This window comes from Pseudorasbora parva, chromosome 9 (genome assembly GCF_024679245.1).
Source record: "Pseudorasbora parva isolate DD20220531a chromosome 9, ASM2467924v1, whole genome shotgun sequence".
Lineage (NCBI taxonomy): Eukaryota > Metazoa > Chordata > Actinopteri > Cypriniformes > Gobionidae > Pseudorasbora > Pseudorasbora parva.
Genome location: NC_090180.1, coordinates 32,209,238 through 32,228,232, shown reverse-complemented (window position 1 = coordinate 32,228,232; position 18,995 = coordinate 32,209,238). Strand labels below are relative to the sequence as shown.

At 40.1% G+C, this 18,995-nt stretch overlaps 1 protein-coding gene across 1 annotated transcript in view; it reads left to right on the top strand.

Moving 5' to 3' along the window:
* Positions 1-5,790, top strand: part of LOC137088891 (NACHT, LRR and PYD domains-containing protein 3-like) — a 46,761-nt gene extending 40,971 nt beyond the window's left edge. The window contains exons 12-15 of the mRNA XM_067452265.1: positions 1-174; positions 1,370-1,543; positions 1,625-1,671; positions 2,640-5,790. Coding sequence (XP_067308366.1) covers positions 1-174; positions 1,370-1,543; positions 1,625-1,671; positions 2,640-3,166 — 922 coding nt within the window. The 3' untranslated portion in view covers positions 3,167-5,790. The remainder of the gene's footprint in view (positions 175-1,369; positions 1,544-1,624; positions 1,672-2,639) is intronic.
* The last annotated feature ends 13,205 nt before the right edge of the window (positions 5,791-18,995 follow it).

The following is an 18,995-nucleotide window of genomic DNA, read 5'->3' as shown; positions in this document are numbered from 1 at the left end:
TATTTCTGGCTGTAATCTCACTAGCAAGTGTTGTAAGAGTTTGTCATCAGCTCTTCAATCCTCAAATTGTGTCCTGAGAGAGTTAGACCTGAGTAATAATGACCTGATGGATTCAGGACTGAAGCTGCTCTATGATGGACTGAAGAGTCCAAACTGTCAGCTGCAGATACTGAGGTTTGATTTTCATATTCAGTTTCATTAATTTTGTTAAAACATATACTGTACCTGTCAAAAGATTGGACACATTACTAGGGATGCACCGGTTGACCGGCCCAAAATCGGAACCGGACAGTTTTTGCTTCTAGCGCGCGACCGGCAACCGTCCGTTTTTTTTTTCTTTCCGCCGATTTTTCCGGAAGTGCGCCCACTTGTGCAATCCACATACATTTATATTACAATCATTCGCGAACGTCACTTGTGTGGAAGTATTTATTTCTACCTGTCTGAAGCACAGATACCAAGAAGCAAACAGCCGTTAGTGTACGGGCACACAAATACGGTAAGAGCCGCTTTCCTGCACTCTCTGAAGTTGCGCGAGCTCCTCTCTGCGCCGTGCACAAGCGTAGATAGTGAGCACTTGTTCAGCTCAGTTTCTCACGTGTTGGAAGAGAAACGAAACAGACTAACTTGTGAGAGCCGAAATGCTTCTGTTTGTAAAAAAGAACATCCATGCACTTGAAGTGAAATAGGCCTACTATCAGTTAAGGATGATCATTTTTATTTATTTTTTTATTTTACCTTACCTTAATTACATTGAATTAATTTGTTGTAGCATCTTTGTTTTCTCATTGCACTAAACATTATTTGATTTAACATTTTTGGAACAATGTATTTATAAACTTTTTTAAATTATATAATTTAATTATTTATTTTAATTTAACTGGTAAAGACTTTTTTTTTCTTCTTTAAACTGAATTTAAAAACAAATGCTGATTTAAGTTAATTCTTTGTTTGGATTGTGTTGATTGTGTTGTTTGGATTGCAGAATATGCATATGTTAAAGTTAATAGGTAATGTTAATTTTTAAATAGGTTCAACCTAATTTAATTTCCTATTAATTTCAGATTGCAAACTTGTTTTCATTGGCCAAAAGCCAAATTGGCCTATTAAATACCAAATAAACATCTTGTTCATGTATACTTTTTCTTTCTTTATTGTTTGTTGCTTAAAATAAAATCGGAAATCGGTATCGGAATCGGCCACTTCGCTTGAAAAAAATGGTATCGGAATCGGCCATGTAAAATCACGATCGGTGCATCCCTACACATTACTATTTTTTATGTTTTTGAAATAAGTCTCATGCTCATAAAGCCACATTTTACTTGATGTGTGTTTTGTATATGATGAGGTTGTTTTGATCCATCTATAGGTTGTCTGGCTGTATGGTGACAGAGGAAGGCTGTGGTTATGTTTCTTCAGCTCTGAGTTCAAACCCCTCACATCTGAGAGAGCTGGATCTGAGCTACAATCATCCAGGGGAATCAGGAGTCAAGCTACTTTCGAACAAACTGGACCATCCAAACTGCTCACTGCAGATACTCAAGTATGTCAAACTGATACTGACATACTGATTGTGTGTGTGCATGATGCATATCTACATTAATGTTTGTTTGTGTCTTTATAGTGTGGATCATGGAGGGGAGATCAGGATGATACCAGGACTACAAAAGTGTACGTCTACCAACACACACACTCAACACACAAACTCTCTTTCTCTCTCTCTCTCTCTCTCTCTCTCTCTCTCTCTCTCTCTCTCTCTCTCTCTCTCTCACACACACACACACACACACACACACACACACACACACACACACACACACACACACACACACACACACATACCGCTGTATAATGCATATATATGAACCTGATTCCAAAAAAGTTTACAAATTGTTTACAAATTTACAAAACTCATAAACTTATATTTTATTCAGAATAGAATATAGATAACATATAAAATGTTGAAAGTGATACATTTTGAAATGTCATATCAAATATTGGCTCATTTTGATTTCCAAAAAATTTGGGACAGGTAGCAATAAGAAGCCGGAAAAGTTAGATGTACATAAAAGGAACAGCTGAAGGACCAATTTGCAACGTATTAGGTCATGATTGGGATAAAAAGAGCATCTCAGAGTGGCAGTGTCTCTCAGAAGTCAAGATGGGCAGATGATCACCAATTCCCCCAATGCTGCAATGAAAAACGGAGTTTCTCAGAGAAAATTGCAAAGAGTTTAAAGTGCAAAATTTCATCCAAAGATTCTGAGAATCTGGAACAATTTCTTTTGCAAATTATTTTGCAAAAAAGCACAACATTTTGTTTTTATTGAGTGTACACATATAAAAGTAGATACATAACAGATTATAATGATGTATAACACTTGCCTGAATGATAAAAATAACCAGTTATTTGAATCTCTTTGGCACTGATAACAAAAAAATTGGGGGCGGTTGCTCCGGCGTGATCTTCAACCTCTATGGGGTTAAGATAAGGCTTTTTCAAGCAAACTTCGAGCTTTGTTTGCAAACTTTACTCATCAACGTACCCATCACAGAAACGTGCAAAACACTACATTCAAATAAAAACTAGCGTGAGTGTTGTTTTGTTGTTCTAGATGTTTCTTTCTTCTTGTGTTCAGATGCCTGTCATCTCACACTGGATCCCAACACAGCAAACAGGCTTCTCGTTCTGTCTGAGGAGAACAGGAAGGTGATGCGTGTGAAAGAGTATCAACCATATACTGATGATCCAGAGAGATTTGATAAGTATCCTCAGGTTCTGTGTGGAGAGAGTCTGATTGGACGCTGTTACTGGGAGGCTGAATGGAACGGAAGTGCTATTATATCAGTGGCATATAAAGGAATCTGCAGGAAAGGATGGAGAGACTGTGAGTTTGGATCCAATGACAAATCCTGGAGTCTGTGCTGCACTTATATTGGATTAACTGTCCGTCACAATAAAATCCCCACTGATATACCTGACATCTGTTCATCCTCCCAAAGAGTAGGTGTGTACGTGGACGTATCGGCCGGCACTCTGTCCTTCTACAGCGTCTCTGACACAAACACACTCACACACTTACACACACTCAACACCACATTTACTGAACCCCTCTATGCTGGATTTATGCTTTCTAATTCTGGTTCCGCAGTGTCTCTGTGTTAGATTAAACAACACAGACACTTGTAAATCCTCTTTCTAATGTCCACATTAGGGCTGGGCGGTATATAGAGTTTGTAAAATATCGATATATATTTTTTTAGAAACGGTATGGATTGAGGCAATACTGTTTATATCGATATACAATAGTTTAATATGAGCGCATTTGAAAAATAGCGGAGGACACAGAGTGCATAATTTAATTTGTCCTAAACATGACACACACTTCATATTCAGGGCTTCAAAATAACTGGTAAAATATAGTTAACGCGTATAGTTTAAATCAGCAGACACTCTGACAGATACATGTGCTGACTGACAGACTCAAGCTGTTTAATATGTTTGAGATGTTTCACAGGTATTTTCTCCATCTGTAAATGTTAGAAAGTCATGCAAATATGTCCATTTTGCTGTCAGGAGAGAACAGTCCTTCTGCAAATAAATGTCCACTAAAATTCAGGCTTCCATGAACAAGCGCCGCCATGCGCATGCGTGCCAAACAAACAGTACAATAGAATAAGAGCGCAATAATTCTGACTAAAATATACATATTGCTGAAATATTTGTTGTTGGACATAAAAGTAAGTTTAGCCAAGTAAATAAGGGCACTGTTGTCAATATTCGCAGAAGGTGCGCATTGCCTTTAAATACAGCGCTTTCTATGAGTGGAAGATTCGCAGTACCTGGATTGTTTGCTGTGTAGGTGGTTGTTGGTCGCTGGAAGAACAAGTTCTGATAGGTCTATTTTAATGGGAGTTATGGCTTTGAGTAGAGTGTTTTTTGTGCTTGTCTGTGGTGTTTTGGTGACCCTTTTGATGTATTGGCCAAAGACCAGCGACTTTAAGCTGATAATAAATTTGATGCAAACAGTACGGAATAATCCCAGCTGTGTAATAATTTTGTTGTTTTTGTTGTTGTTGTTTTCTCCGTTTAGTTGACTTTTTGATTTGTGCTTTAAATGTCCTAATGCTGATTAAGTTTGGCTGGACGAGCAGTAGTTGCTGAATGATAAGTACAGCATATTGCAAGTGTGTGTGTTTACAATTTATTAAAGTAGATCATTTTAATGTATGAAATGATTAGTAGCATACCCTTTGTACGTATCAAGACAAGTTATTCTTTTTTGTAGAGAGTTAAATTAGTATTCCTGTTTTAGGAAGTAAATGGCTGTACTCCCTGTGGTTTCTGAAATCTGTCAAACGCAACAAAGGTATTTATTCCTGTTTTTATGTAATGTTGGGATAGCTAGCATATTTTAACATTTTCTGATATATATATAGGGACAAGGGTTTCTATTTCAAATTGTAATGTGATGTTGGTTATCAGTGTATTTTTTATTTTATTTTTATTGGTATCTGTTTTTAATGAATGTGGTTTTGTTTTCATGGGCTGCATATTGTGTTACTTTGTTTTTTACTATTGTATTTTCTTTGAGTTCTGTCCTTTGCTTTTGATCACTCTTTTTCCTACCTATAGATGTGCCTGTTTTGTTACGTCAGGATAAGTGAAAAAGGTGAGGGGAGTCAAGTGCAGATAAAAGAAGATTTATTTACAAAAATAAACATAAATACAAAACAAAAACCCACAAGGGGGAAAACGTATAATCATTAAGCATAAACCAAAGACTCAAACATACCAAAAGGAATCACGGGGAAATGGGAGACGTAGAGATTACAAAGATCCGACAAAGACTGACACACACTAGGAGCTTATAAAGGGAACAAATGAGGCAGGGCCCGAGGGAACACAGGTGGGAGAAATCAAACACTAATCAGATAACAAGGAGGAGGGATCTGACAAGGACAGGAGCACATGCTCAACATCACAAAACCCACATGTGCACACAAGAGAGGACAGGCATGTGACAGTTTTAACTAGCCCCCTATTAAACTTATTATATTAAACTTATATTGACTTTTGTACAGTAGAATGGAAGATATTGCATAAATGCAATGTGAAAGTTATTCATCAGCGTTATTTAAGTTTCAAAACAGATGCAGTATGTAGAGAAAAATTAGCCATTGATTCCGAAACTAAACCTGTTTGGAGAGTACTCTACACAAAAACAAAAACAAATGTTGATTAACAATGGAGGGTTTTACATGGAGCTATTGCTAAATGCCTTTTGTATGTATTTTAAACCCCACTGTAAGTGACAAATGTCCTTTTTTTGGAACGAGGGACCATTTTTTAAAATGATTTTATGTACTGTAATCGACTTAACCCTCTTTTTGATTTAAGTGTTTGCTTTTTTAAATTATTTTCAAATTTGTTTTTCAAAGCAAGATTTTATTTAGGTTTTTTTTTTGTTAGTCCAAAACAAAAGTTAAAATGTAATGTTATTATTGTTATTGTGGGACAAGCTAAATATGCCGTTTATATTACTAGAAGAAATAAGATAGAAGAGAGGTCAGGACAAGATGTGCTCCTTTTAAAAATATGGTAAAATCAAGAATTCTTATTGATTTTAATTTTCATACACTAAACTGAGTACGATAAATGCTTTTAAAATTCAGCTGGGTTATAATGTTCTGTGTTCAGTTACTGATGAAGAAAGTTGTAGTTTTTTATTATATAACAATGTAAATGTTTAAAGGACAATTATTTTAATAAATTGACTTTAAAAATAAATCCCCCCCCCCCCCTTATGCTAAGAAAGGCATAAAAATGTATCAGTTTTAGCCTGATTTTTTCCAAGGGCCTGTATTTATTCATGTATGAATGATTTTAAATGTCTCTGAAGAGTAGTCATTTGGCTGAAACTCCTCCCGCATGGAGCGCAGTGATACAGTCACTAGATAAAGTCACCAAGAAAGGTTAACTATTTCAGAAATCAGAATATTAAGTTAAGGACCCAGAAAAGGGTTAACAGACCAAAAACTACTGTGATTTCTCAAATCAGAACAGTCTATTGTGACTAGATTATCATTTTAAAACTTATATAAGCTGATTTATGTAATGGTTTGTATTGTTATTCATTGGCACATTTACATGCCTAGATGTCAAGAAGTTTAAAAGGAAGAGATGACTACCAAATCTTGTTTTTACGACCTTTTCTGATGACAATATTAATGTGCTACTATCATTCTAGTGCAAACACACTCATACAGAGTTATTATCGCAGTTACAACCAGTGTTGGGGCTAGTTACTCAAAAAAGTAATATATTGCATATTACTCTCAAAAATAGTAATGCATTACTTTACTTTATTACTCCCAGATAAAAGTAACTAGTTATTATTACTAGTTAGTATTACTAGTTATATTACTAGTTACATTTTTTTATAATTGCCTGAGATGCATCAGATGGAGGGAGATATTGTTAAATTGTTAACAATTGTAAATTGTTAAAAAGCAACAGGTACATTGCGATGGTTTTCCTGTCGGAAAACGGCTGGTCTGTCCCTGCTATCGGTAGAAAGAGGTAACATTTCTTCTATTACGTACGAGGCAACAAGCTATCTCAGATTTTGATGTTGGTAGTAGGCTACTTTATGTTCAAATGAAAGTTTTTGCTGCTTGTGGGGCTGCTCGTTCATGTCACTCTGTCGCTTCGCAACGAGCGTGATGTGTCCGTGCTGTCGCTGCAGGTGCTTCTTCAAGTTGGAAGTAGAGTTACAAGCGGTGGAGAGCAGCTTTCTCCCCGGGCAGAGTGTGCACTTCACTGTCAAGTTATTTTCCTTCCGTTGAACATATTCAAAATAATTACTGAATCTCCACCCGTCGAAACTAGCTTTCTGTTGTTGGGAACCTTCCTCTGAAAAAGAGCTTGCCGTTATTGACGCTTCCATTTTTCCCCCCTCTGTCTTTGAGGGTGCCGCTCTGCTGCTGGCTGCCGGGTGTCGACCAGTCGGTGATGATAAATGATACCTTGTACCAAACCCAGACCAATCACTGCTCCGTTCACGCCCTCCTCCCCCTCCCTTCTGTTCTCTGTGTTGTGTGCCTTGTGTGTGATGAAGGTGCTACTGGCAAATGTAACGCAAGTAACTAGCTCGGGAAAACTGTAATAATATTACCATTTTCAGACGAGTAATGCCTTACACTACCAGTTACTGGAAAAAGTAATATGATTACAGTTACTTTGTAATGCGTTACACCCAACATTGGTTACAACACTGTTACCGTCACTATAGTATACTGAAGAGTCAAGAAAGATCACCAACCTCTTTCATCATCTTTCACTCTGCGTGGTTCAGGCTCCCACGTCTTCACGCTCCTCTTTAATAAACTCCATCATCTCAGCAGTAGATTCAGCTGTTGCTCCTGGACTCATTTGAGAGGCTTTTTCTCCAGTGTGATCAGGATGATCTGTCTGTCTGTGTTTATATTTATGAAGGGCTGTGGGAGTGTCTGACTGAAGCTCTGATGGTCAATTGCTGTGCGAATGGACTGTGTCTGGGCTTGTCTCCTTCTCCTGAATTTACACATGAACCATCCAACTAAAAGAGTTTAAAACTTGTATTTACTGCTGGTCCAGATGGAGCCAGTCTGAGGTAGCCTGACAAGCCAGACCCACATCAAGATGTTTGGTCTGGTAACTCACGATTGACAGGGCTCAATCCGAGAGGCAGGATAAACGGTTGTCTTTCAAACTCCCTCTGCATGCAATTGGATAGCGCTACAACCAACCAGAGCAACGTGACGTGGAGCTAGTTGATAGATTAAACATTCACTGTATCCGGTCGACAAAACTCTGAACACATCTTACCTTTTTAAGAATGACTTCAGTGCCGTTCTTTGTTCTTTTTTCAGAGAACATCTCAACTCCAAGTCTTCCAGAGTCGCGGTCAAAACTGATTCGAAAGTTTGCTGTTCAACAACCTCTGTGTTTACTAGAAGCATGCAAGCGCAACGCTGCCGTCACTTTGTTAAGCCCCGCCCACCGACTCTATACACGATGTGATTGGCCTGACCAGAGTTTTGTTTTTAAAGCTCAGAAGTGTATTGAGAGTTGCTAGACGACACTTGCGGCAGATTAGATTTGCTGCCGCTAGGGTGTCTAGATTTCTAGACTATCTGCCTAAAGGAAGACTTGATTAAAATAGGGAAGCTGTCTAAAATGCTCAGCTGGAAGACGCATTATTTACCTGAGACGAGCGGAGTGCATGTAGTCACATCATGTCAGAATCACATTTAATAAAAAAATCTAACTTCATCAGTATGAATATAAACAAATAAGATGTCTTTTAGTGCTCACTATCAAGCTAGAATACTGATACTGGTAAAGTTTAAAATATATTTTTCTTTGATTCGGTAACGAGCTAGTTATATTTATAAGGCAAAGAAAATGGGTAGCATCGATACATGTTTTTCCAAAAACATCAGTTATACTGTGATGAAGATGAATTTCGTGTAAGATTCATAACATATACTGTGTTTTGCATGTAAGAGTTGATAATGAAGAAAGCATTGTTGACTAGTAGTAGCTAAAGCTTTTGCGAAATTCCACACGACGGCGATCAACTTGAGCTAAGCATATTGAGTATTTATCATCTCTACTAATGGCTAAGTGTTACATTGTAACTTTATGCTAAGTAATGTTATGTTAGCTATATTAGGCAGCTTCATGTGCTAGTGATACATGCTTCATGAAAACATAAACCAAAAAAATGTATAATCAAAATTAGGGGTGACACCTAATAGTCGAAGATTCGATGCATCGATATGCCGGACCGGATTCGACCATTGATCTCATGGTCGAATCTTCGCGGGTGTTATGAAATGAGGATCATACCATTTTGGCAATATGGGGGTGCTCAATATTAGTGTTATAAAGACGTGTCGTGGCACTGAGTGATCGCCCCTTTAAGGGCTCTGAGCTTCGCACCGGACGCGCTGCGCCTTTAAAATTCGAACACATACACCGACGGCGGCATTCAACGCCTGTCCGCGGCGATTAAATGTATATTTCCCTCAAATCGTGAATGTACATACTGATTTCACCCTGTGCTACAAGATACACTCATTGTGCAGCTCTTCTGTCAGAAGTCGATTCAAAATTGAGCTTGCGCGTCTATAGTGTTCGCGTCTGGCTGAAGTGAGATAACGTTACCTGAGACATGGCGCTGAGCTTCAGTCCGGTGTGCGACCCCCTTTTAGGCACAATTGGCTTAAGAACGTGCATATAGACGCACTCAAAGTGTTCTTTTCCTCTCTAGGCAGGTATTTTTTTAGGTTTATTTATCAAAATGTTCTTTTATATATTTGTGTGATGTTCTGTGTTTCGATCGCGGCTTTTAAATGTAGTTTAAAATAGTTCGTTTTAGATAGTTTAGAATGTGCTCATAAATTTTTGACTGTGCTCCTAATTTTTTTAAATTAGGAGCACAAGTGCTCCTCAAGAAAAAAGTTAGCGTAGAGCCCTGTTTAATGATCTCATGGACATAGACACCAACACCGTAGAACTGAGCAACAACGAAATATACAACATAGCATCAATTACACATTCAGTTACATGGAAAACAAATATATCACATTAAATTAGCAAATAAACAGAAAACATATCCACATACCACATTTGCCTGCTTGTGAGCTAAGAGAGGGGGTTATATTTTGATGATTCTTAGTTGGATGACTTATAATTAAAGAGAGAAACACCTTTAATTTTGTGATGATTACATCATTCCTTCTCTTCATGTGAATGACAAAAAAAGAAGTGATGTACAAAAGCATGATGGAATAAAATAAAATATATCCAAAAAACTCTTAAATTCAGTATAGAAATCACAATGAACATTATAAAAATTAGACTAGTCAAAAGTAGCTTAAGTAAATGAGTGCTGAAGTACACAAGCGCCATCTAGTGGAAATTAACATTATAGACAGAGAACATTGTGACAGCAAATACACTCCCACCATCATGCAATGTGATTCTTAATCGAAGTTGTGAATACAACATTACATTAAGGGAAAACATTTTTTAAGGGAAAACATTAAGGGGTAAGTATTTTGTATACTTAAGCATACATAGTCAAATATTCTTGTCAAACTTAACCCTTTAATCAGCTTCAAGTAGTTACACTGTTTTGTGTATGGGTCTTTCTAAGTAGACTGACTTGTACGTGCACCCTTGCTATCTAGTGTTGCATCACTAATGAGAGGTTTAAGTCTTCTCACCATTCCATCAGTTCCTGAGAAGACCTTTACCACTTTGGCTAGCTTCCACTGATTTCGTGGTGCCAAGTCATCTTGGAGCAGAACAACATCCTTTATCTTGGCATTTCTCCTGCTCTTATTTTATTTACGTCTCTGCTGCAAATTCAACAGATATTCCTTTCTTCACCTGGTCCAAAACTCATTCACCAGAAACTGAACTCTTTTCCATCTCTTCTGAAGATAGAGATCCTCCTTTACAAACTCTCCAGGAGGTGGTGCAATGATGGTAGGCTTCATTGCTAGTATGTGATTCGGCGTCAATGGTTCTGGTGCCACAGGATCATTGATGTGCTCTGAGGTCAATGGTCGACTATTTAAGATCTCCATTACTTCATACATGAATGTTCTTAAGGAAGAACTGTCCAGTCTCGCTGCAGACTGATCTAGGATGGACGCCAATACACTCCTTACAGTCCGGATCAGTCTCTCCCAGACACCACCCAGGTGACTAGAAGCAGGCGGGTTCATGACGAAGGTACAGCCTAACTCTTTCACACGTTCCTGGTTCATCTGCTTCATCAACTCTAGGAACACTCTCTTTGCACCAATAAAGTTGGTACCCTGATCACTGTGCAGTTTTGCAATAAATTTGCAAAAAACCAATAAACCAATTGCAATAAACCAATGCAGTGTGTTAAGAAAGGCATCAATGGTAAGATCATCCAACACCTCAAGATGAACAGAACGTGAACACATGCAGGTGAACAAGAGTCCGTACCTCTTCAACTCTCTTCTTCCCTCTTTAACATAGAATGGTCCAAAGCAGTTAATGCCACTATAAGTAAACGGAGGGGTAGCTTCCATCCTTTCTGGTGGCAGGTCAGCCATTCTTTGTTCCTGATTGCATTTCCTTAGCTTCCTACACTTAATGCATTTGTAGATGAGAGATGACACTTCACTACTGCATCCCAGGATCCAAACACCATTGGAACGGATTTCATTGATGGTCATGCCACGACCTTGATGTTGCACCTTGTCATGGAAATGTTTTATGAGTAGACGAGATACATGATGCCCTTTAGGAAGAATGGCTGGATGCTTGATATCAGGGTGAAGTTGTGCTTGCATCAATCTTCCTCCAACCCGTAGGATATCATGATCGTCAATAAACGGACTTAACTTGTACAGCTTGTTGGACTGATTTGAATTAACTTCTTTCCCTTGTCTTAGACACTTAATTTCAGCACTGAAAACTTGATCTTTCTACCAAACCTTTCACCCTCCTTGCATAACGTTTGAGTCTTGCTACGCCTTTCACTGCCCTCTTCCAATCAGAGAACCTTTGCAGGTGATCTGAAAGAGACCACTCTTCCTTTGCCTTGGTCATAAGAACCTGTGCCTTTTTGAGCTCCGGGTCTCCATCGTCAACCTCTCCCACCGTAATGTCCTCATTAGGAAGTTCTTTTTCCCACAAGAAACTTGGACCGGTAAACCAGTTGGATCCCATGAGTTCCTTTACAGTGAGCCCCCGAGAGGCATGGTCAGCTGGATTTTGATCTGAAGCAACGTATCTCCATTGACTAGGCTCAGTGCTTGTTCTGATCTAATCAGTTCTGATCATTGTTAATATAGCCAAGGACAACCTTGGAGTCGGTCTAATAGTATTCACGAAGGCCATCCAATTGTCGTGTGTGCTGGGAAGAAAGAACAGAAAGATCCAATTGCGAAATAATAAAGATTTATTTCTCTCAGTAACTTAGCAAGAACAGTCTTTCACAAGAAAGTCAGGTAGATCAGTCTCAGGTGATGATGTGGCAGTGAAGCAGCGTAGTCCGTGCGGAGAGGCCTGCAGATACCGATGTTCCGTGAGCAGGGAGGCAAGGGCAGACGCGGTCGGGCGGAACCGGAACAGAGGCGAAGCAATCCCACGAAGAACACGAACACACAGGAACCACAAGACACACTGCAACGATCTGACAACAGACTGAGTGAGACACAGGAATATATGGGCCCGGTAATGAAGGCAGCAGGTGAGAGTGATCAGTGATGAGTAATCAGTGACCATGCCTCCAACAACACAACACAATACAGGCAGAAGGAGACAGTGAATTTATGAACCGTGACACCTTTGAGCAGATCGCCAGTTCTTGTGGCAACCACAGCAACTGAGAGCTCCAGTCTGGGAATTGTCGTTACCTGTGTTGGGGCAACCCTAGCTTTACCCATAATGAGAGTGCAGTAGACTTCTCAAGACCTGGTCACAGATCTGAGGTATGAACATCCTCCATAGCCTGATAGACTGGCGTCCGAAAAATGGTGTAGCTCATATTGTTGAACATCCTCCAATGTTGATGGAACATAGCAACGTGCTATCTTTATCGAAGACAGGTTAAGAAGGTCTTGTAACCAAGCTTCCCAATGCGGCTTGAGGTAATCAGAAAGTGGTTCATCCCAGCCTTTCTTGTTTTGACACATCCTTTGTAGGATTCTTTTCCCAACTAAAATGAAGGGAGCTACAAATCCAAGAGGATCAAAAATGGAAGCAACTGTAGACAGCACTCCTCTTCTAGTAAAAGGGTTTTCTTTTACTAGTACTTTGAAAGGAAACTCGTCTGAAGCTACCCACCATTGAATTCCAAGCGCCCTCTCTACTTTAGGTTCTCCTAGCGCCAAGTCAAAGTCAGTCGCACTTTCAGTGCATTCCTCCCATGGAATTGTGGCAGTCACCTTCTTGCTGTTGGTGATGAATTTGTGCAAGCGGAGCTTCCCGGTATTGCAGAGATCCCTGGCTTCCTTTACGAGCTGGATTGCCTCTGCTTCGGTGCCCACACTTGTTAAACCATCGTCAACATAAAAATTACATTGTATAAACTTCAATGTGGCTTGATTAAACTTTACTTCACCTTGTGCAGCAATGTACTTGAGCCCAAAATTTGCACATCCTGGCGAGGAGGCAGCTCCGAACAAGTGGACCTTCATCCGAAAAACTGCTGGTGGGGTTCCCATGTTGCCTTCCTCCCACCATAAGAACCTGAGGTAGTCCCTCAGGTAGCCCCTGAGGTAGCCACACATAATGGCTGCTTGCCCCTTGCGGAAACGACACAAGACCCCAACAAGGGTGTTCGTGAGTTCAGGCCCAGTCAGTAGATGCTCATTCAGAGAAGTATTCTGAAATCTTGTAGAGCAATCAAAGACAATGCGAATCTTGCCTGGTTTCTGCGGGTTGTAAACCCTAGGTGAGGGATATACCATGCTGGCTGATTGCTCAACTCAATCTCTGGGACCTTTTCAGCATTGCCTCTTGCTAATATGTCTTTCATGAAAGCCAGGTAGTCCTTGTTGTATTGCTCATCCCTCTTCAAATGCTTCTCTAAAGATTTGAGTCAATGCTCTGCACACACTTTGTTATTTGACAAGTCTGGTCTCTCACTTTTAAACGGCAATGGCATCTGATAGTGCCCGTCTTGCATTTGATTAATGCCTTTGCTTAACTTTGTCAAAAACCTTTAAGTCTTCTTGTGATGTAGAGACTTCCTCATTATTCCTTTCAACAAAGTCAGACAAAAAAACCTTCAGTACCTCTTCTGGAGTGATCATCTCTTTAACCTTGTTCCTGTGTATAAAGCACACTTCAGACCTGAGTTTGTGAGACAGTTCACCAGCTGTTAGAACTTGCTTCAGGATAATCATATGACTCACACCGATTTCATCTTCATAGTCCCCGTCGTAGTGGTTGTATCCAATGATACTCCAACCCGGCTGATCTTCATTACCGCTGAGAACATCTCTGGGAAGTAAGGCTTGAGGACAGTTATAACCTATTAGCAAACCCACTTCACAATCAATTGCAGGAGACATTTCATCTGCCAGATGTTCTAGATGAGGCCAGTTCTTGGCGGTTTCACATGTGGGTATATGAGATCTATTGACAGGTATGTAGTCTCTAGTGTAGGTCGTTGGAAGTTTGATTTTCACTTCGGACTTAATACCTCTTACTTGTAGTCCATTCAATTTGGGACTTGACACAACCTTTGTTTTGGAAGTTATTGTAGAGATCTTAAGTTTGACTGGTTCTTTCTTGATATCAAGTGTCTCAGCTGTATCCCTCAAAATGAAAGTAGTGTCACTATGGGTATCAAGCAAGGCGTACACTAAAATCTCCTTCCTTGGTTCAGCTGTTGTTGAGACATATACTGGAATGATCGATGAAGTATGAGTGTTGTTACAGTCTTGAACTACTCTGTTTGAAGTCACAGGCTTTGTGATGATTACATCATTCCTTCTCTTCATGTGAATGACAAAACAGGAAGTGACGTACAAAAGCATGATGGGAATAAAATAAAATATAACCAAAAAACTCTTAGAAAGATTACATTTTGCACAAATAAACAACAATTCATTAAAGAAATCACAACGAACATTATAAAATATTCAAAATATACAAAATTAGACTAGTCAATAGGAGCTTAAGTAAATGAGTGCTGAAGTACACAAGCGCCATCTAGTGGAAATTAAAATTATAGACTTTGTGAGAGAGAAAAGAGAACTTTGTGACAGCAAATACAGTCTACGAGTGTGTTTAATCCCAAGAGACTTCAACAAAGCTATCCAGCTATCCCACTACCCACTCCCAACATTTGAAGATGTCAACACAAAGCTATTGGGAGCCCGCTACTTCAGTGTCCTAGATGCCAGGTGAGGGTACTGGGCCATAAAGTTAAGCACAGAATCATCAATGCTGACCACATTTTATACTCCATTTAGCAGGTACAGGTTCCTCCGACTGCCCTTTGGTATCAACTCAGCGCAGGATGAATTTCAGAGGCGTGTGAATTGAACGTACGAAGGCCTCAAAGGCGTTGCTGCCATACTTGATGACATCCTCGTATTAGGTAAGGACAAAGAGGAACATGAAACTAACCTAAGAGCCACGTTACAACACACGAGAAAAGGAGGGCTAAAACTGAACCCCGATTAAATACCGTGTCGACCATGAGGTCAGCTATTTTGACCACAGGCTCACAAGTGAAGGCATTAGCCCAGACCCACAAAAGGTAAAAGCCATACAAGAGATGCAGCCACCACAATCCAAGCTTGACCTAGAGACCTTGTTTGGCATGGGCCACTACTTGGCAAGATTCACGCCATACCTCTCAGACGTGAACGCACCGCTCAGACAATTGCTAAACAAAGATTGCGAGTTCGCATGGGATGCCGTCCACGATGCAGCATTCAAGCAGATCAAAGAACTGATCACAAATCACCCAGTATTGGCATATTTTGACCCAAAGAAGAAACTTACATTGCAAGTAGACGCCTCAAAGAATGGCCTAGGTGCAGTTCTACTCCAGCATGATAAGCCTGTTGCCTACGCATCCAAATCACTTAAAGGTGCACTATGCAACTTTCCGTCCACTGGAGGGCGCCTATTCAAAACAAAGGCGTAGTTTGAAGACGCAAAGTTTGAGCGCAGCATCTTGGGACATGTGGTCTTCACCTCACAGCGGTGGAAAATAGAACTCGGGCAGAAATCACATTCATGCATGCGGTTATTAATGTTACTGTAGTGTAAAGCAGAGCAGGACCAAGTGTTGTGGAGCTGAGCACAGCTGCTGTAGCGATTGTTAAGAAAATACCTGCCTCGCAAAAACCGGGACTTTTATTTTGACGGGATGGGACACAGTCGCCGGGCGCCTGCACTGATCCGCTCTTCCGGTTATGATTATGAGGTAATGCAGCTCTGTTTATCATATTAGATACATTGAAGTGTTGAAAATGATGTTATGACGTTACTCCGTGCATTCACTTGTTGACACTGCTAGGAGTAAAGCACTCCTGCCAAATAAAACCCGAAACCAAGGGTAACGCAGATATGACACAATTGACAAGCGACTTCCTCAGACGCTATGCTGAAACGTCCCGATCCTTAGTTAAAATAGCAATTTTCTCACAATTTACAAATAGTTGGAAACATTTGGGATATTGTAGGTACTCAACTGAATAAAATATATAACAACGGCCTAGTGGTTTTTGGATATTTTACTGCAAAAATTCTACATAGTGCACCTTTAACAGTACAGAACAGAAGTACGCCCAGATAGAGAAGGAGCTGTATGCAGTACTGTTCGGATGTAAGCGTTTCCATGAGTACATGTATGGCAGAACAGTAACTGTAGAATCCGGCCACAAGCCACTGGAGGCAATACTCAGGAAGCCTCTTGCCTCAGCCTCCCCTCGTCTCCAGAGGATGATACTCCAACTCCAAAAGTACAACATCCACATCCTCCACAAACCTGGGAAACAGATACCAGTGACAGACACACTATCACGCAAAGCTATCGAATATCATGACAACAGCTTAAGCGAAGGCATGGATGCGCAGATACATACTCTGATAACCAATCTCCAAGTGAGTGATAATAAACTGAAGGAAATAATAGCAGCGACGGCACAAGACACCCAGCTCATGGCACTGAAGCAGGCCACAAAGACCGGCTGGCCCGACAAATGCAGACAATGCCCACTACTTATTCGGGAGTATTGGAACCACCGATGTGAAATCTCTGAAATTGATGGCATAATGTTCAAAGGAGAGAAAATCATAGCCCCCCAGAACTTACGAAAGGACATGCTAGACCGCATTCACATGGGACATATGGGCATGGAGAAATGCAAGAACAGAGCACAAGACCTTTTATTCTGGCCGTGAATGGGACAGGAGATTGAAGCAATGGTGGGACAATTTAGCATCTGTCAGGAATGATGCATTGCCAACACCAAAGAACCCTTACTATCACACATCGTCCCTAAAAGACCATGGCAAGTGGTAGGAACCGATCTGTTTACATAGAACGAAGAGAACTACATCGTCATTGTGGACTACTGTAGTCGATACTTTGAGATGGAAAGGCTTCACAGCTGCATTGCAACAGCTGTCATAACCAAACTCAAGACAGCCTACAACGGCCCATGCTACAGCACAGAGGAGTTTCACAGATTTGGAGTGGCATGGGATTTCAAACATACTACCACGAGCCCCAGACATCCTCAAAGTAATGGCCCATCGGAGAAAACCGCTTAAACTGCAAAGCGCATCCTTGGGAAAGCAAGAGCCGATGACGAAAACTACCACCTTGGACTTTTAGAATACCGGAACACCCCTGTGGATAACTTAGATTCCCCAGCTCAACTCTTGATGAGCCGCAGTTTACGATCAATTCTTCCCATAACAACTGCACCACTCCAGCCCCAAGTCACCCCTCAGCACATACTCCAGAACCGCAGAGGAACATGTCAGCACAGACAACAGTTATACTACAACAGGTCTGTCAAAGCTTTACCCCCCTTAGCGGCAGGGACACACATCCGTTTCTACCAACAGGATGGCTCATGGCAGCCAGCCAAGATAATACAACCTGCTAGCACACCCAGGAGTTACCATATCCAAACCGAGGATTGACAAATGCTTTGACGCAACAGATGACACCTTTGCAAAACCAGCGAGAGCCCAAGTACACCAGAGAACCCCCAGCCTACATCACCCCACAGTGCTACCCCAGACCCGCAACCTGAACCCGTTAGCCAGCCACAGAAGGACCAACATGGCTACACCACAAGATTCGACCGTGCAATCAAGCCCAGACAAATTATTGACCTATAAATACTAGTCTAACCAGTCACACAGAACAGGATCGCTATTATACATTCACACCCTTGTTGTTATAGCAGACACATTTGAAGGTTTTTCTATCATGGGTTGTTAATAATTCAAACCTAATTTGATGTTGAATTATGTTTCAAGTTTGCTTGAGTTATGTAAAATTATTTTAGTGAACATGTACGCACTTAAACATCACACCATGCTTCCTTAAAGAGGGAGATGTAACATACTGATGTTATTAATGCCTCAGTTACACTAAGTACTACATATTGGTGACATCATTATCGCGAGACTACCTGGTGGTAGAGAGATCTTGTGTGTGTAAAGAGATCAGAGTAAACAGTGATTAAAGCTATACCAGTCTCTGAGCTCTTTATTGTATAAGGGTTAACAACTTGCCAAAGGGCAACCATAACAGTTGCAACAACATTTAGTTAAAAAAAATGTAAGTGCCATTTAAAAAAATTAATAAAAATGTACTGGCTTAAATTTCAAAGTCGTTCAGTTATATGCTTTAAAATTGTGCTATCCAGGCCTAGCCTATGTATCTTCCAGACAAGAAAAAAAAGAGAGAAAAAAAAGACAAAAAATAACTTTCAAGTTTATCTTTTTGAATAGATTGGTGTACCTTGGTGTGGAAAATAAATATTCAATAATTTGATCATGGAGCCACACATCTATGGACTGAACCATATTGGGCCTTTAAAATTAAGGTTACAAAAGAAAAGTTTATTAAGAATGAGAATATAGAAGGATATAGAAGGATATTTAGATATATTACACAATATGGGAAAGATAGTATTGATGGCACATTTAGACAGAAATATTCAATTGTAATGACAGAAAAAAAGAGAGTTTCAGCATTATTTTGTTGTGGGTGAGACCATTGAAAATCTCTGTGTGAAAATGAAATGATTATTATTAGATTTTTCTAAAGCCATTTTTGCAACTGTGAAAATTGGCATTCTGACCCACTACAAAATATCGAATTACTCAGTAAATTTAACTTACATCTGTTACATTCAATAATGTGACACCCAAACCCCCATCGCTGCCACGGCCGAAATCTCACTCTGAA